Consider the following 20,819-nt stretch of genomic DNA (forward strand, 5'->3'; position numbering starts at 1 on the left):
CCACAGTCGTATTTAAGTAGCATAATCTAATAATATTATAACTAATAAAATAGGTATAGTTCCTTCAAAAATATGTTAGATACCTAAAGGACATTTCATTTGACGACGCGGTTGGCGCAGTGGTAAAGTAACTGCCTACTGAGCCGACGGTCCCGGGTTCGATCCCCGGTCAGGGCAAATATTTGTGTGATGAACTCAATTATTTGTTCTTGGGTCTGGGTGTTATTATCTATATATGTATTTATTAAATATTATATTTATCGTCGCCTAGTACCCACAACACAAGCCTTAATTGAGCTTACTGTGGGACTAGGTCGATTTGTGTAATAATGTCCTATAATATTTATTTATTTATTTATTTATTCTATCCAAGTTCTATGCACATCTAGCATTAAAAATGCTCTGAGTTATAAACGGATTCCACTGTATATGCTTTGATAATTAATTTAATATTATTAGTTAAAAATATACAGTAAAGTCAACTACATGATATAAGAACAATTTAAATATAGGATACACTCGTTCAACAAGATTATAAGGCACATACATATTATACAACTTAAAGAACCTAAAAATGTAGTCACTTGTGTTTATAAATACCTACTTAAAATTACATATTAGGTATAATATGTTATTTTATTTGTGGGATACAACAATAAAATATAATGTATATTAATAATTAATATGTATAAGTATAGGTACTAATTACACAGAGATAAACGGTGTCAAGCTCAGAACTAGTTGATATTTTGTTGAGATTGACTTAAGTATGTTATTTTTAATTGTGAAGTAATAAAAATTTTTACTTTATGGAGCACTATACCTAAGAAGTCAGGAGCATACAATTAGGCTTTATTACCTATTTTCACACACTTAAGTCAATTTTTATTCACCCTGATGTTAAACGATTAGCATAAAAGTAGTTCATTATAAAGCTACAAAACAAAGTAATCAAATGTACCGTATTAATCAATGTTCATTTTATATTTCGAGTCTTTGTACTTTTTAAACTAAAACTAAAAACCTAATGTAAATGCATTTTCCATAACAGATTTATCACAAATAAAATTTCTTACCATATCGACTGCTTAGTATTTTTTTGTCACCAAAATTTTATGATTCAAAATAATTCGTTACTACTAGATAACGAACTACATAACATATTATGATTCTGTATAGTTTTTGATACTCCTATATGTTATTGTTCCTCACTTTTTTATGTCTTATGATTTATGAATATCATGAATAGGATAATATTATCACATTTATTCCACTAACAATATATTTCTCAATTTATTCACCAATTCACAAAATATGTAGTCTGCCGTTTGTAAATTTTATTTAAGTTTATAGGTGTCGGCTTCTTCAACGTGATGATTCGATTAAGTACAAATGGTGACCTGAATAAATGCTTACAAATAATTTGGCAGCTGAGTACCTATCAACTCTGTCTTATCTATTTAAATATACAACGATATGTTACTACCGTCGCGACCAGCGCGTTTCATTGGTAAGTACAATTTCAATTTTTTTAAAACGAATAGATTATATTACTTAGTTACAAGTTGTACACTCCACACAACGGTAGGTAGGTAATTCGATATGGAAGGATTCAATTTGGCAAATTGACACTCGGCAAATGCCAAGTTTGGACACTTAAATTCTAAAATCTAGATTCAATAGAATCGCGGAAAGATTTAGGCAGTGCGCGGATGAAGAAAATGCTAACACGTAGGTACGTATTCTTCAAAACGTCCTAAAACGGACATTATTTCAAGCACTCATAATTCTCTGAAATTATAAAATCAAAGTATAATTTCGATTGTTTCAGACTTTTGGGCTGGACGCTAGTTTACTTCTTGATTTTTCCCATCTGCTAATGTAGTCAATCGGGTAACAAATGACAGCCGAGAAGAGCAAAAAGCCACCGGACACGTAGAACGCGATTTCGTAGCTTTGAGTCATGTCCATGAGAGCACCTGCAAATAATTTTTGTTCATTTTAATAAGAATAATAAACAATCATTTTTCATTCCTTATTATCTAGCGGCTCCGTTTAATTCATCAATATATTTCCCTAATGTAAGTGTCTCATTACATTTCACTTTGATCCATTTACTTTTTCTAATAGCACTTCAACGAATTTTGTAAGGAAAAGGCACATGCAATACAATTTACATTAATACATTATTATATAGTTAGTGCTGTGTTTTTGCGGTGAAATAAAACAGGATGCTTACCAGCAATGGGGGCGCCCAGCACAGCTCCCAAACCTTGGAACAGCAAGAATAATCCGAAACAATTGGTCAGTTGTTCGAGTCCAATGTATTCCACCACCAGGATCGACCGTAGAGACGCGAAGCAAGCTGTAAGAGTAAATTAATTGTAATATCCCCATTTTTCAATTAATTAATACATAAAGTAAAATAAATATTAGGTACTTGTGTACTCTTATTATGATATAAAAGTTTTGAAATTTTATATTTTAATGTAAAAAGAATATGTGGGAAATGTCAAACTGTTTCAGAATGTTCCTAGCTGTCTTCTAATAACTTATTGACGAAAAGTAATGATTTCACATAGGTACGATTCAATATTAATTTTTGTAAATCAAATAGAATTGTAATAAGAAAATTTCGCTTACCAACAGCGAGTCCAAAGATGGCACAGTATGCAAATTGATAGGCGTCGTGGTAGTACAAGCCGCTGATCATCGTCGCGATCCCTCCCGCAGAGAGAGCGATGTTGTTCAGCCACAGAGGAGACACCTTCGGCATCGATGACACCAATCCACAAGCAACACGTCCCACTATATTGGCAATTCCAATAGCCGACACTAACAAAATACTAGTATCTTTATCTATGCCATTATCTTTCGCCCTCTGAGCTACGTACATATACGGGACGAAGAAACCCAACATCGTAAAGAATCCACTAATCGCTAAAATGTTAAAAGTCAGCGATCTGAACAAACTGACATCCAGCAAAGTAGCCAACGCCCTTCGGACGGCTTCGGGGCAAAGTTTGCATTTTCCAGATTGTTCTTCTTGAGTATCTACTTGGGTGGGCACATGAGTTACGGCCAAGTGATAGCCGAGCGACGTTCGTGACGTGTATTGAGGCAACCTCGCCAAACTGCCCCCAAAGAATATGTCATCACGATAAAATGGCCGGGCGACTAAATCGACGTGAGAACGGCGCGGTCGTGAATTCCGTGTCATGACTTTAACAGAGTTAGCGATCAATGGCTCAGCATTATCAATGTTGCTATTGGAGTCTTCCTGTTCGTCTTTCTCAGCCACCGGTACGGCAATGAAAAGGGGCTTATTACACATATGATTTTTTATTGTTCCCGCGGTTGCGGACGATCGTCTGGTTAAATGTGAATTGCTTCCTCGAAAAACTTCTTCGGCGGTCGGATAGCGAGTGTTATTGGCTACGCCCATCCACGTGTGGGGGCTCACTTTGTTGCCGAATTGCACTTCTGGCATTCCTATACCGGAATCTAGTTTGTTGTGCAGTTTGAGCATTGAGTTTAATTTTTCAACAGCTTCTTCGTGGCGACGGGAAGTGTCGTCCTCCTCGTCCTTATCGGCCAAGGTCACTCTGACCGGATTTATGGGTCTGAACATGGCCCCGCAGACCAGGCACACCAGAACGAAACCTGTCAAAAACATAAATTGTATTGTTAATATGTTTATTTTGTGTAACAGCATTAAGATAACAATTTCCGGTTTACATATGTGACCTCGGGTTTTTATTGGTCACATGTGTGTGGTTATTACCTACGTCGTTATAATATGTGAATTGTACCTACGTCGAAAAGTAATTTTGAGCTTATATTCTTTTTAAGTAACTAGTTGCAATTTAACTGCATGTAAAAATACACAATAATAAAGTTATTCACACAGTCAAATAATATGTAACTACTTAATTAAAATCTAAAACAGAAAAACATTTGAAGTGCTATTTCAAATAATATTCGTTACTACGACAAGGAATATTGTAAAACGATAACAAGTACCTAAATATGTTTTCCTTACATACGGTAGTATTTTGATAAAACTAATGAGTTAAAACTCAACAATGGTAGTCCGAATCGTTTTAATGTAGGTACATATTTATATGAAAGGACCATTAAAACTATGATAATATAATTGATCTTACATCCATTAACAAGAATAGTGCCTCTCCAGCCATATTTTTCGAGGAGCATAGCAGTGAGAGGCGCAAATATGAGGGTCCCCACACCGGAGCCGCACAGAGCCAGGCCTGTGGCCAGCGCGCGCCATCTCTCGAAGTAGAAACCAACCGTCAGCACAGCCGGCATGTAGATCATACAGAAACCGATACCTGCAACGGAATAATTAGATTAACGTTTATGTAGAGCTGCAATGGAACCGGGTTTATACTTTTTACTTTTGATTTTGTTGTGTTGGGCAGCAAAGTGTATTCATTGGGCTATTAAGTAAGTATGTTAACCTAAATATAATAATTAACGTAACTTAAACGTTATAGGTATGTTCATTCTTAACTATAAAAAGACAGACATATCACTGTTAATAGAATATACATATTTGCTTATTAAACGTCCAAACTAACTCTGATATGACGTAATTGTTTTCAGAAGTTTTGTTTGCAAGCAAAATTTGACTATGGTGACAGCTTTATTTCAATTATTAAGTACTAGCGGTCCGCCCCGGCTTCGCCCGTGGTACATATTTATATTTTCTCTACATAAAAACCATCCTCGTACTTCAAGGAATATAATAAAAAAGAATTATCGAAATCGGTTCGGCCGTTCTTGAGTTATGCGCTTACCAACACATTTTGCGATTCATTTTTATTATTAAGTATAATATAATGGGCAGGTAGTAGTATATTCTGGCAAATACATAGTAGTTTTTATGACGTGTGACATCCGTTTAATAGAGCTATTATGTTATTATCACGTTCTTTGGTGTCATTTAACTGATAATTACACGCTTAAAGTCAACATTCGTGTTAAAATAGAATATAGATTATGAGATGCATAATTAGTCATAACTCATAACTATGTTACGAGCGAAAGTAGAGAGTTCGAGACTAAGTGAGAAATTAAATTGATTTATATTTATGTATAATGATTTTCTGTCAAGTAGTAGATAGAACTAATTTGGTATAAATCCACGCTCATGGCTTGATAAATACGTGATAGATATGTGTTTTAAACAGGCTTTATGAGGATGTTATTGTCCTGTAAGCATATCTACTAACCTCCCATAATTCCATAGACCAGGTACAAGTATTCAACACTCGTTGCGAAATACGACAGGGCGAAGGCGGCACTCGATATAATACTACCCACAATGGTGACCACGCGAAAACCATATCTGTAAAGAAGTTAGAAAATAATTATCAAGCGCCCAATATGCAGAATCGTCTTTTTTATATTGATTTCAAAAGGGAGATATTCTTGATGTTATTTGTGCCAAAAATTAGGTAGGTACTTACTTATTGGCCAAAGCGGAAACAAACGGTCCCGCTAAGAGGTAAAAACCCTGTAGCAATGAGTTCACTGGAGCCACCTGACCACCGCTTACCTGTTGATAACAAATGCAATTGGATTTTCAGTTATATTAGATTACTGGGAACCAAAACAAAGGCGTTTGTTACTCAGGTACACATCTATATTAAACGGGTTTTACAAGCGCCAGTTATTATTCGCTTTTAAATTGAGTTATATGAATGACTTGACAATTAGAAATTAAAATTAAGAATGTTAAGCAATTTAACGATTCATGTAAGTATTGGGGATAGAAATATCGCATACGTACATTTTTATACAGACATTTCATATTCAGACATTTTTATACATCCCAAATTGTCTCTTGGTTAATAATTATCGGGTAATTAAAATTATACATATTATATACTAGCCGCTCGTCCCGGCTCCGCTCGGGTTGACCTTTGATAAAAACTTTTTAAAATTTAGCCAATGTGAAAAGGCACATAGGCTAAATTTTAATAAAGATTCATTAGGAATAATTTAGGATTCTAATGATATTTTTTTTTAAATCGGTCCAGTACCTAGTCTTAAAAGTTAAGGACGCTGTCACAAATCTGCGTTACTCAAATTTAGGTATCTAACGACGTAACTTTGTTCGCGGCAATATCACGCTCACGTAAACATAGCGCATTCCATTTTATAGACCATCTTCATACTTGATATTATTTTTAATTTTTGATATTATGTATTTTTATTGAAATTGATTCCAGAAGATTACTAGGAACTTTAAAAATTCATTTTGTTACTTTTATTAGTAGGTACGATCCTAATAAGTATGTTAGTATATTCAAACAACTTAAAAAAGTGTGACTATTTTACATCATTATTTCATTGAATAATAATCTATGAATTGTATACAATATCAAAGCTTTTTAAGAAATGTAGAATTATTATCATACATATGATGTTACCGGCACATCCGGCATTGTATACAATTCTTAGTAAATGTATGTTATTCCGAAAAATAGTCGGAATGAAATAAATTATAGGTATTCGTCACATAACACATTACCTAGGATACTCTTAAATCTGAACTTTTCCTACGTAGCAAACACATTTGCAAGTGTGGGTAGTTTTTGGGGTAGCTATTAACCAATATGAGGTCAAAACTAAAATCCAAGATGGCGCCGACGAAAATTTTACATCTTTTCGTCATGGGTGTCATTTTCAAGGTTTTGGAGTAGCTCTTAACAAATATGAGGTCAAAACTAAAATCCAAGATGGCGCCGACGAAAATTTTACATCTTTTCGTCATGGGTGTCATTTTCATGGTTTTTGGGGTAGTTATTAACTAATATGAGGTCAAAACTAAAATCCAAGATAGCGCCGACGAAAATTTGACTTTTTTTCGTGATGGGTGTCATTTTCATGGTTTTTGGGGTAGCTATTAACGAATATGAGGTTAAAACCAAAATCCAAGATGGCGCCGACGAAAATTTGACTTTTATCGTGATGGGTGTCATTTTCATGGTTTTTGGGGTAGCTATTAACGAATATGAGGTTAAAACCAAAATCCAAGATGGCGCCGACGAAAATTTGACATCTTTTCGTCATAGGTGTAATTTTCTTAATAATAAAGAAGTAAACTAAAATAAAATAACAGATTTTCGTCGGCGCCACCTTGGATTTTATTTTTGACCTCATATTGGTTAATAGCTACCCCAAAAACCATGAAAATGACACCCATGACGAAAAGATGTAAAATTTTCGTCGGCGCCATCTTGGATTTTATTTTTGACCGCATATTGGTTAATAGCTACCCCAAAAACCATGAAAATGACACCCATGACGAAAAGATGTAAAATTTTCGTCGGCGCCATCTTGGATTTTATTTTTGACCTCATATTGGTTAAAAGCTACCCCAAAAACCATGAAAATGACACCCATGACGAAAAGATGTAAAATTTTCGTCGGCGCCATCTTGGATTTTATTTTTGACCTCATATTGGTTAATAGCTACCCCAAAAACCATGAAAATGACACCCATGACGAAAAGATGTAAAATTTTCGTCGGCGCCATCTTGGATTTTATTTTTGACCTCATATTGGTTAATAGCTACCCCAAAAACCATGAAAATGACACCCATGACGAAAAGATGTAAAATTTTCGTCGGCGCCATCTTGGATTTTAGTTTTGACCTCATATTAGTTAATAGCTACCCCAAAAACCATGAAAATGACACCCATGACGAAAAGATGTAAAATTTTCGTCGGCGCCATCTTGGATTTTAGTTTTGACCTCATATTAGTTAATAGCTACCCCAAAAACCATGAAAATGACACCCATGATGAAAAGATGTAAAATTTTCGTCGGCGCCATCTTGGATTTTATTTTTGACCTCATATTGGTTAATAGCTACCCCAAAAACCATGAAAATGACACCCATGACGAAAAGATGGCAAATTTTCGTCGGCGCCATTTTGGATTTAAGTTTTGTCAAATTGCTTTACCCCACCAATCCGTTCAACAACCCATAAAAAAAGAGGATCTCAGTCAACATAATTTTTAAAACATAATTTTAAATTACAAATAACTGGAATATGAAACTTATACAGTTTACTCTTATAAAGTATCAAATATTTCAAATCACGAAAACGACAGTATACGCACAATAATCTTTTTCTAATTCGTTTTTATTTTTGGGACGAGGAGCGATACACCCGTCCTTCCAAGAGCGCTTCTGAGCGCGGTCTGACGACCCGCGAGAGCAAAATGTATGAAGAAATCGACAAGTATTTTTAATTTAGCTTATAATTGAAATAAAATTTTGATGTAGATACAAAAAAATTATCACAATCTATAAAGGAGTATATATCCCTCAATAATTTATAGGTAAGAAGATAGATTAGGCTTTTAATTTTCTTAAAAGTGTACCGGTTTAGACCCCATTTTTTTGCATTTTATGCGATCATTGTGCTGGGAAAATCGTATTTCAGTGACAATTTTGTATGACGTCGTACAATTTTTATAAGATGATCGTATAACTGAATATATTATCTTTAAATTAAGATATTACTTTGTTCTCACGTGTAAGTGCTTTGAGTTAAAATTGTACCGTAAAATAGCGGTTTTTGTTAAAAAACTGTTATAGCACCCTTAAAACTATTAGTGTAATGTAATCTCACATTTTAAATAGTAATTTTTTATAGTAGATACAAATGGTTAGTAGATAAATCAGGCTAACTTTTATTACCCATAGACTATAATTAAATATTAAATAGGTACCTACCTCACGGGCCACGGCGCATATTACATTTTACAATGAGTCACTAGGAAGTATAATATAAATGAAATTGTTACTTAGATAAATATCACGCATGATAAGATTCATTTCCGAGAGGCGGGAAATAAATATTTCCGATTTTTTACTCTTTCAATGACCGAATAGCCTTGTTAGGTGACAGTAACATGTACGCACATATTAGCCATGAATTAATTACTGTGGCACTTAATTTTTTGTGTAAACACATGTCAGCGTTTGGGGTATTTGCTTGGATGAACATTAATTCGGTTACAATCTTGATAAGATCAATTTTGCGATACGAGTAACCGTCGCACTCGTAGAAATGTTGGTACACCTCTAAGGAATACAAATTACCAACGCAATATAAAGACGTTTAATAATTAATTAATTACTATTTAAATTAATTCCATTATAAGTGTAGTTTAAATAAACCATTTAAATTTTGAATAAACCAAGGACTAAAGCTAACAAAATTGATATGTTTACAAATTAGAGACATTATCAGTAACATTGTAAACATTGTAGAGTTCATAGAACGATCGTGTAGGTACCGTAATATTAGCAGAACGTCTAGCTAGGAGACCTCGCAATACAAATCATGAGTGTTTTGCTGGGCGCAGTTGTTTGTTCTTTGAAATTAATAAAGGTGGTAATAATATGAAATATTTAATAAATATTTTAATAAATTCGATTCGTTCAAAATCATAACGTCAGACTTGGATACAGTTTCAGCAAATTGTACTCAAGTTGATGACACATACAGATGCCAAAACCTTTTAAAAAATGATCCTAATTTGTTTCATATAATTACTGTAAATATTCGAAGTATATATTGCAACTTTGATCTACTAGCGGCTTTTCTTGCAACGCTCGCCACACCAATGGACATCATTGTTCTAACTGAGTGCTGGTCAAAGGAGGGTGTTTTACCACCGAATCTAACTGATTATAACGTGCATTACACTAAAAAATATTTAAACCAGAATGATGGGGTTATCGTTTATGTACGTAAATCATTGACAGCTGTTTCCTGGGAACCTGAAATGGTGGATGGTAATTGCCTTGTTCTTAATATCGATAAGTATTCCGTTATTTGTTCATATCGACCACCCAGTTATACAAATCCGCGACCTTACTTAGAATGCTTAGATACTATTCTCAAAAAAAATAAACAACCGCACATAATATTTACGGGTGATATTAATATTAACACTATCTGTAATGATATTCATAGCTCTCATTTAAACGAATACTTATGCATTTTAGCTAGTCATGGTCTGGAACTGGGTATAACACGTCCAACAAGACTTAACAATTGTCTTGACCACTTTATGATAAAAACCTCGGATAGTTGGCAGACTTTGGTTTTTCCACCATTAACTGATCACAGTCCTATTCTTTTACAGATAAGAAATAACAAGATGTCGAGATTAAAAACTAATTTGTCTAAGCCGGTACTAGATTACGCATTAGCATTGGAAAAAATCAGTGCAATCGACTGGACTCAGTATTTTTCCCTGCGTGATGTAAATCTTAGTGCTGAATGGCTTGTGAACAGTATCGGTGGAGTTATCAGGGAGTGCACTTCGATTAGGTATTTATCAAAAAAGAAGGTGCCTCTGAAGCCGTGGATTACCCCCGGAGTAGTAAGATCAATCCGTAAAAGAGATAAGTTGCATAAAAAAGCCAAGCTACGGCCTTGCGATAGTCAAATAAATAGTACATATATTAAATATAGGAACACTTGTAACAAAATTATAAAGGCTTTAAAGCAGAAATATTACCAAACACAGTTACAAAATAGTGAGAAAGATTTAAAAAAAACATGGAACATTATAAAAGACGTATGTAATATGAAAGTAAACAATGATTTACCCACGGAGCTGCTCACGATTGGTAGTAACACAAAGGAGTCCTTAAACAAGATTAATAAATTTTTCACAACCATAGGTGGGAACTTGGCTAGGGAGATATTAAATAAATTACACAAGACGGAAGATGAACTCGCCAATCAAATAAAACATTCAAACCCAAATAACCATTCTATGTCCTTCATACCAACTGATTTATATGAAATTAACAAAATAATAAATGATTTGAAGACTTCTAGCGCACCTGGCCTCGATGGTATATCTTGTAGATTTATAAAGCTAGCAAAAGAATATCTTATTAGTCCAATTGAATATGTATGTAACTTAAGTTTAGAACAAGGTATCTTTCCAGACGTCTTTAAAAAAGCTATCGTGTCTCCAATTTATAAAACAGATGATAAACAAGATGTCTCCAACTACAGACCAATATCTTTACTTTCAACACTGTCAAAGATCCTTGAAAAAATTATCAATAGCCGACTAATCAATTACCTAGAAAAAAACAATTTAATTACTGCTTCTCAATATGGATTCCGGAAAGGAAAATCAACAGAAGAAGCCATACAGAGATTAACAACGTTAATTTATCAATATCTCGATAGAGGGGACAAGGTTGTTGGCGTGTTTCTTGATATAAAAAAAGCTTTTGATACAGTTTCGATTCCGATTCTATTATCGAAGTTGGAAAGCTTAGGAATTCGTGGTCATGTGCAAAATTGGTTCAGAAGTTATCTGTCTTGTAGAGAGCAGTATGTGAGAGTAAAACATGATATGAGTGATGCCTCGTCGTGTAGTTTTGGTATTCCTCAAGGCAGTACGTTAGGACCTACTCTGTTCTTAACCTATATTAATAGCCTCCCTGACCAAATTGCTACCGACACTGATATCCAGATGTTTGCTGACGACACGGTCTTGTTATTTCACGGTCACAGTTGGGAACAAGCTTACAGTAAAGCAGAGAGAGGATTGAAAAATGTCACAAGCTGGCTTGAGGATAATTTACTCACATTAAATATTTCTAAAACGAAATATCTTTGTTTTTCAAAGACAGCCACCTACGGTCCATCCACAAGTTTAACCATCAGGCTACACTCTTTTCCATGTAATAGAGGGCAACTAAGTCAATGTAATTGTGCGACACTAACTAGGGCTACATCTATAAGATACTTGGGTATACTAGTAGATGACAAATTGAGTTGGAAAGACCATATCACTCATGTTTGTAATCGTGTTAGAAAGCTAGTTTATATATTTAAGCATCTAAGATCAGTTGCTAACAAAAAACTGCTTATCCAAGTGTACAAAGCACTATGTGAGAGCATTATAAATTATTGTGTGACGTCATGGGGTGGGGCTCCTAAAACTATAATGTCCGAACTTGAGCGTGCCCAGCGGGCAGTGTTAAAAGTACTCATGCACCTACCATACAGGCACTCCACGGCAGATGTTTACGCGAAATCAGGAGTTCTTTCAGTTCGCAAGATTTACATATTAAAAGCTCTGTTGAGATACCACCGTTTTACAGCCCACACACTGCCTCGAACATGGAAGAGAAAATTAAGGTGCCCTATACCCACCACCAAGACTCATTTTGCAAAACGGCAACTAAATTGCATTGCTCCACGGTTATATAACAGTATCCCGACTAATGACATCAACAAAATTATAAATTTACCTACCAATCGTTTTAAAAAATACATTGTCAATTGGCTCCAAAATCTTGATTATATACAAACTGAAAATCTTTTCATTACTATTAAATAAATGCTTGCAACAAAATCAATCACTCATGCACACTCACGCAAACATAGGTACACACAAGCACACACACACACTCATACTCACACACACACACACACACAATGTCCATCGGCCCAAATCATATTCTTTTATTTTCTTAATCATTTACTTTGTATTCATTAGTCACTAAAATTTATTTTGTTAACTTGCCAAATATAATGTAATATGGAATTTGTAAGGGAAGGCACTGCCTTCTGAGATACAGGTAATTACCTAGTTCAGAAGGCAGAGCAATATTGTAATGTTATATTTGAAGTTGCTAATAAATTTTATTTTATTTTATTTATTTTTAAATACATGAAAGCCTTACACGAAGCATACAATTTTTATGTGCAAAGAGCTGCGGAAGCATATAATATTTTTCTTTAAAAAAAAAGTTAACAGTAGGTATATGTGCAAATAACTAAACATTTAATTCATAAACCCGTTGTCAAATTATGATAACGAATTCAAACTGAATTGTTATGATTAATCCACACATACTTTGACCTGAACCATATTATTGTTATTAAAATTATCTTATCATTAATATTTACGACTATTTCTCATATTTATTACGAACTAGATTCTCGATTATAATAATTCAATGATGAAATATAATAAACAATGAATTATTTAATTACATTGTAGTATTATATGTACCTACTTATAATTTTAATTACGTAACCACTTTAATAAAATATAGGTAACGAGTGGTAACGATCCCTATTTAAAAGTTTTTAAGTATTTAAGACGATACACAAAAAAAAAATCTACTGCTTGGCGGGCGGAGTCTAATAGCTCGCTATCGCGAACGCGGGTGTGCGCGAAGTCATTCTTGCAAACTCGCCGCGCTGCCGCTGGCCGACTCGGGACAAACATGTATGGAGTCGTCATACAGTTATAATATTCTTATACATATATTTAATTGTTGATTTATTGGTTTTATTTTCTTGCTTATAAACAAATAATCTTCTTTTTAACAACTACTTAGACATTATTAATAATTATTATTATTTCGTAATGTTTACTTTATTACAAAATAATACAGGTTATAAATAATCTTTAAAATAACAAAAAATATTGTTACTCTGAAAAAATGAAATGGTACTCAATAACGCGGACTACTGAATGGATTTAGATAGAATTTGATGCTGACGTAGATATTACGTCATACCCAGAAATGAAAGGTAATATTTCTGAAAGAAGTTATAAACCCTAATTCTTCTCAGTCAAAGTCAAGAGTGGAAGATATCACTAATACAGTAAAACTGATGCGAAACTTTGGATGTTAATTTGTATATTTTTTTGTAAGTTGTTACTTAATCACGTCAAGACTACATTACCAATTTTGATAAAATATAGCTAATTGCCTGGATTTACACATAGGATACTTTTTATCCGAACTGAACACTTCTGTGGGATAAGACAGGATTCACGATATAATCTAATTCCACGCGGGCAAACCTGCGGTCGGAATGATATTTTTTTAAATAAAAAAATTGTTTAAAAAAAAACACAAAATATATTGACGCATGTATTTATTTTTTGCACTCTATTATAATTGTAATTATTCATTACAAATAATCAAAATAAAATAGCCAGAACTAAGTTAGGCCCTGGTAGGGTAGGTAGGCAGGTACAGCAATGTGAGACGAACACTGGCTTATTTATACTAATAATAATGTATTATAAACATTAAATTAAGTTTACTTTCTAACAACAAAAATACATAATATTAGCTAATGTGAAAGCGAATCAACCAATCATCCCACAAAAATGAAATGTGCACACAAATATTCATCCAAATCGGTTCATGTCATTAGGAGGAGTGACTGCAGCGCCATCTTCCGGGCCCAATTGTGTTTCCAGATCACCCAGGAACTCAATTTAATATACTTACACAAAATTTTTCGAAATGAAAACTCACATTACTATGTAAATATGAATATAAACCTGTTTTATTACTAAGCAATTTCCCGCACAGGTGTAGTAAGTATAAATGAAATAAATATCAACATCAAATTCTTTATACAACATACTTATCTACCACCTTCTAAGAAATGTAATTCTTGAAATTATTTCGTATTTTTTTTAAATATAATACTACTCCAATGAGCTCCTGTTCCATATTATGTCCACCATACTTCCACTAAGTTCACCATGATTTTTTATTTCTTTGCACTTTGTTGCTTTTTGCTAAAAATGGAATCATGCGATAAAACCAGTAGAGCTTTGATAACATACATTTTTGACTGAATAAAGGTACTTACGAAGGAGTGGATTCACATTGTGAACAATCAGTGGGTTTATTTTCCTTCTGGATTCCGGATTTCTGAACAGATTATTTATGCTATAAATGAAAAAATCTTACACATTCGTTATGTACTTAAAACAGGGGTACATATCAAACATCGTCTATAATACAATTATCATCAAATTTAAAATAAAACCAACTTACTTCATTAATTTGTTCCAATTGTAAGCATTCTTTTTCCTCCAACCTTTATGTTTCTTCTTCTTATTTTCTTTATTGTCCCCATTTGTCTCATTTTGTCTTATCGTGTTGTCACCCTTTTTTACGATTGCGCGAGCGACACAAGTTCCCCGTGTGACGGCCGTAGCGGGAATGACTCGTGCAGCGATCGGGGTAGGAAGGTACAGGGCGGCTCTCGCTATATTGGCTGGTCGCGCGCTAATTTCAAGTATTTCTTGTTTATTTCAAAACCATCGCATACTTCAAAATTCTAACACGGTAGACGTATAGGTTGTATATTTTATAGTTAATATCCAAAAAGTCGTAACTTTACGTTTGTTATTTTGAAGATGCCAGAGATTAAAAAAAAATAACAATGATAACTTTGTATTTTTTTTCTATCGAGAAAATATCATGGAATCATGTTTCTAAAACGGTAGACGTATTGTGTTACTATTGAACTTTCTTGTCAAGAATTTTCATCACGACAACTTTAATAATATAAAAATTACGAAGGTTTGAAAAGGGCCGTAAATGTTAGAAAAATTAATTCATCACCTTAATAATAGGGTACTTATAGAAAATTGAGTGTGGAATGTGAACCGCGAAGCCTCTCTAGGCTAGGTCATTGTCTATAACCTATAGTCTTTACTAACGGGACTAAATATCTAAGGTAATGCAAATTGTACTATTAGAGCGGGGTCTTTTTTTTATAAAAGATAATTATTTAAGTTAGGTTATTTTGTCATATAAAATTATGAAGGCATTGTCAAGGCATTGTCACTGGTATAGGAAAAAAAAATGTTTTAACAAAATTAAATCAGACGTAGTTACTTAACGTAAGAATATAAGTATTTATGGAACATGATTAATTTTGCAAATTTAATTGCTAATATGTTGGCAGGTACATGCGACTTATTTAAATTAACTGATAATAGAATTAATGTATATACCGACGTACCTAGTTTGATTATTTACTCAAATAACCAAAGCCTACGTACGCACTTTTTAATTTTTTATTTGTAAAAAGTTAACAATGCATTGCGAAAATCTGTATTCACGCCTACAACATTTTCCTTGAAATAGTTTGTGTTGTCTGTTTGGCAAACTCCCAATAGTTGCGTGTAGTATTGTAGCTGATTTATCTCGTTTATTTTTAATCTTACGATTTGTCTTTCATAAAAAGGTCAATGTATTTTCATGTTACTTTCTATTAACATGGTAAAATATCAAAGTAAATGATATTCTTTCTTACTTATTTACGAAATAGTCCACGATGATATACGTACTAGAGAATTAAGTATACAGGAAAATTGTGAAAACTTTTGTAAAAACTTATAGGTATCAGGCATCAGCAATGGTAGTAAAAATACCCGTAGCATTGCTCTTGGATATATAATATATATACCTATAGGTAGACCGTAAACAACATTCTCTAGTAAGTATTAGCAATAAATATTGAGTACTGAGCACGCATTTTAATTATAGACTGTACGCAGAGGCAACCCTGAGAAAGTGGAAATGGAATAATTCCACGCATTCGTATTGATATGGCGTAAACCGCGTATAGGTAAACCAGAATCTGATGGCAAATTGGGAAATCAAAATTTTGAGTGTGCAACCCTAGGGAAAATGGACTGAACGATCTTGATACTGCTTATTTTTTATTTTGTCCTCAACATCATTAGGCACATTACATAAGTGAACAATACTGTACTTAATAATGAGATATCCACTTAATATTATGTAGGTACATACTTACATGTATAATATACATATTACTTTAATCTATGTAATACATATTATTATTTACACATACCTATATTTGTATATTCATTATCATTATGCCATGTAAAAATATGGATGTAATGATAATGCAGATCAAAACTAGATTGCTAATAATTTTTTTAAAATAAAATAAAAATAAAATAAAACTATGTTTATTTTCGTAAGTATTAAAGACACACACATTATAAAATTGACTTGGACAGCTTGGACTTGACGAATAGCCGTATTGGAAACTCCTGTAATAAGTTTTCATAAAATTATATTGTAATCAACAAAAAATATTATAATTACCTACTTATAATATTTTTTATTTTAAGTATCAAAACGGGTAAGTCCAATTTACCAATAAAATATTCAAAATTGAAAATTATGATGTGTTTGACCCTTCTGCATCGAATGTTTTTCTATACACATTATAAACAAGACCTCTTGCTTGTGATCGCAGCGGCTTTTTCGACATTTTCGAAGATTTTTTAGACAAAATCCTAAAAATTATTCATCAATTGCAAAGAAGACAAATAATTTGACAACCAATTTGATAGTTGTCAAATAAAATTGCCATATGAAAATCTTTTATTTCGTAAATATAAATATGCCATCAGATTCTGGTAGACCTATAATTAATGGAACGTCGCGTCGTCGCCAGCAAGTTTCTTTGACGTCTGTCCACTATTGAGGCTGGCTGCTCACGTAATTGCAGGCTTGACAAGCATGCATGATCATCGTCCTTGACTTTTTAGTGACTTTTTATATTTATATTTAAGAAAATAGATACTAAAAGTTATCTAGATTGTGCCCGCCTTAATTGAAATCAAGTCTTGACAATTTTTTTGTACATAGTATAACAGTGTCGGAGAATAATTGTTTCATTTTGATATTGATCTAAATTGTTAATGATAAATGACATTTCAATTATTAAAATGACCGTTCGAATCGAGTCCAAATGGACAGGTTAGGTGAAAGCTCATATTAATTTACTTAGTACATTTGGATGTAAATAAAAAATCCTCTACATATTTCCTCTTTAATTTTGCATTTGGATGCTATCAATTGTAGAGAAAAACATTATAACTAGATAAATGAATTCTATGAATGAATGAAGGTTAAACGCGATGAAGCCTTGGCCTTAACTTTATGGTAATTGTGAACTTGAGTTCCAAAATCCAAAACAATAACACCTAAACCCTTTTATTGTTTCTATATATTCTGGAAAATAAGTTACCTAAACGTGCATTGGAAAATAACAATTTTTAATTTTAGGTATTTTTTTTTGGAACCTCCGCATTCTGTGATAATTCAACCCCATTTAAGATTTCGATATTTGTAGAGCTATAAAATTCTATAAGGAAAAAAGTGGATACAAAAAAATAACAATTAGTGTCGTTGCAAAAATGTAATTATTTCAAAAGTATAAGAAATGTTCGATTGACGTATATGCACATTAAATTGAAATTCGACTTAATAATAAAATAACAAAAAAAAAATTACTAATATTTAAACAACGTAACAAACTATAGCGTTAATTAAAGTCTCTAAATATTTTATCTGCATTAAGCTGACAGTCAACTAAATTTTTCATAGAAATTAGCATCTTATTAGTTGTCATTGACAGCAGATCACCTGCCAGAGAAGTGGACCAACGTCCGATTATTTTTAAACTACCAATCCATTCACACTTACTCGTTAATTAGTATTCAATCTTGCAGCGACCTACATTTATTGAAACCTTGGACTATAACTGAGTTATGTTTGATGGCTATTATTACTGTAGAAAAAGCCTTTGAACAATAAAATGCGTCTATGCATATCAGTCATGTGCGTAAGTTTAAAATTTAAATTTAAGCGTGACGGCTAACGCCTCGTTAGGTAAGCATGACTCATTGCTAAAGCATATAAGAATCATTGTATCTTATAAGATTTGAGTATTACATATTTTAAATACGTAGTGACTATCTTTAAAACAGGATTTTATAAAGAGATTAAATAAACAGAAATTGAGACATAGTTAACTCTATATTAGATACCTATTTTATTTATATTTTGAATGAAATCCTTTATATTATGTTACTTATTAATTAATAAGTAACATAATATAAATAAGTATCTTTAAGCTTTTAAGCATGAACATAGCAAAAGTAAAACATGATAATTTAACCAATTATAACATGTCAGATATCGACCGAAGTAGATTGAATAAATTATCTAGTTCTAGAAAAATATGTCCAGTTCAAATGGCTTATATTTTTAAACGCATTTAAACACTGAATGATTAGCTATATAATATATACTAACATATTAATATGGAGGCACGTTTGTGACGTGAGAACAGCAGCGTCGTACGAGGGTGTGGTCAGTCACTTATAAATAGTCGTCACAAGATTGTTTCGTTTTGAATTCGTAATTAGGAAGACCGGTAATATTAAAGTTTTTCTTTTTTTACTCTTATTATACTTGATTTATAGAGGTGTTCGTTAAATGCTAAACGTATAAACGAATAAAGATTTTGCAAGTCATTCATTGAAGATTAATATTAATTTGTGATTATTTTATTAGGGTTCCAGGTATCTGCGTATTTATTTACAAATAATAATGAAGAGGGGTAAGATCAGACAATCGTTATCGTCGTTACATGTGCATGCAAAAGTTTATTTGAATTGTGCTTTATATTAGTTGAAGATAAAGTTGAAAACTTACATTGAATTCCGTCTGTATGGGTTTAAGAAGACTTCCTCCACAGAACAATATTCCATCGACGATAAAATTGCACATGAATGAAGCCGCTACCACCATCCAGCCCCAACCGCCATCGGGAGGTACAACCTGAAAATGAACATTACATAGAAATTGGATTTTATTATTTATTATATATAATTAATTGTAACTCTGATACTACAAACTGAGTTTGTTTGTTTACCCTTGCAATGTAGTTGAAATTTTCATCACAGAAATTTTATGCTGGAAAATACAATTTCTAACTAATAACTGATTATTTGATGCTAAGTTATATTTTGTTAACATCTAGATACTTAAATGAAAAAGAAATAAATAATTTACGCAATTCTCTTCTAACTGATATAATTTTTCATCACTTTCGGTTGTGGGGGTAACTGGGAAATCTCCTTTAGCATCCTTGGAAAATATTGTTTCAGACATGAAGAAAAACACTACTATTTTCCAGCTTTCTTATTCATTTGATGTAATCGTCAGAGGTAGATACTATTAACTTTAAATTAGTTTTAATATTGTTGCATCTATAAAACTTCTGATTTGTATTGTTGCCAAATTTTGACTTATATTGACATGTTTATTTCGTACAGCTTAATAAAATTTGCTTTCATAAAGAACATCTTATTTCATATAGAGATTATTATTAACTGAGAAGTGAGACGGGTTCACAAATGGCAATGTAGTAATTTAATTACCTACTGCAAAAATTAAGCTGGTGAAAAATTATTACCAATAAGATGTATTTAGTACACATTTAGTAACTAGACTAAGAATAGCCTCAAAAAAGCTTCTGACATAGTGACCTTGTCATCGAAATTTGATCCATTTCACCTATATAATCAATCACCTAATATCGTTAGTGCTACCACTGTTACTAGCCATTTACAAAATCATATTTGTACATAGAGCAATTAGAAGTAATAGAACATGTTTCTTGGTGCAAAGCTATCGTTTATTAGAGTTACATGTTGCAAATGTATTTTTATCAAAAAGTAGTATTTCAGTGTCCTAAAAAGCCACCAGAATATATGTTCCAAATATAAGAGTCGCCCAAATAAGCGAGTCTAAAATAAACGTTCCAATTTTTTTTGCGATTTCCTTTCTCCTGTTCCACAATCTCAAAACAGCCATTATTCAATTGCAAGTTAATAATCCTAGAAAATCAACAGCAACAAGGTTACAGTAATCTCAGCAAAGGCAAGAAAAATCGTTGAAAATAGGCAGCCGTTAATTATTTTTTCTGCTATGTTCCTCAATTTCCTTTTCCTTCTTATTTTCTTTGCTAATTCAGACATTTTTTGCTATCACTTTATCAATAGCATGCACTGTACATTTCTACTTTTTCATTTTTTTTTCATTTACATATTTTATAACTTTACACCTTTA

At 32.7% G+C, this 20,819-nt stretch overlaps 2 protein-coding genes across 4 annotated transcripts in view; both read right to left on the reverse strand.

The window, feature by feature from the left end:
- Window positions 1–367: 367 nt before the first annotated feature.
- Window positions 368–20,819, reverse strand: part of LOC149482731 (monocarboxylate transporter 14) — a 30,519-nt gene continuing 10,067 nt past the window's right edge. For all 3 annotated transcript variants that reach the window (XM_089703497.1, XM_089703498.1, XM_089703496.1), the window contains exons 3-9: window positions 19,401–19,526; window positions 5,493–5,581; window positions 5,256–5,371; window positions 4,167–4,352; window positions 2,644–3,663; window positions 2,240–2,365; window positions 368–1,979 (exon numbers count right to left, since the gene is read on the reverse strand). In XM_089703497.1, coding sequence (XP_089559623.1) covers window positions 1,828–1,979; window positions 2,240–2,365; window positions 2,644–3,663; window positions 4,167–4,352; window positions 5,256–5,371; window positions 5,493–5,581; window positions 19,401–19,526 — 1,815 coding nt within the window. In that variant the 3' untranslated portion in view covers window positions 368–1,827. The remainder of the gene's footprint in view (window positions 1,980–2,239; window positions 2,366–2,643; window positions 3,664–4,166; window positions 4,353–5,255; window positions 5,372–5,492; window positions 5,582–19,400; window positions 19,527–20,819) is intronic.
- Window positions 13,688–16,138, reverse strand: LOC149482732 (uncharacterized). Its single transcript, XM_089703551.1, has 4 exons — window positions 16,126–16,138; window positions 14,904–15,153; window positions 14,716–14,777; window positions 13,688–14,641 (listed from the first exon to the last, which is right to left on the reverse strand). The coding sequence occupies exons 1-4, from the start codon at window positions 16,136–16,138 to the stop codon at window positions 14,601–14,603; spliced, it is 366 nt and encodes a 121-aa protein (XP_089559677.1). The 3' UTR covers window positions 13,688–14,600.

Source organism: Colias philodice, chromosome 14 (genome assembly GCF_061535455.1).
Source record: "Colias philodice isolate Cphi_HAF_F1 chromosome 14, ilColPhil1 Martin Lab GWU primary, whole genome shotgun sequence".
NCBI classification, from domain to species: domain Eukaryota; kingdom Metazoa; phylum Arthropoda; class Insecta; order Lepidoptera; family Pieridae; genus Colias; species Colias philodice.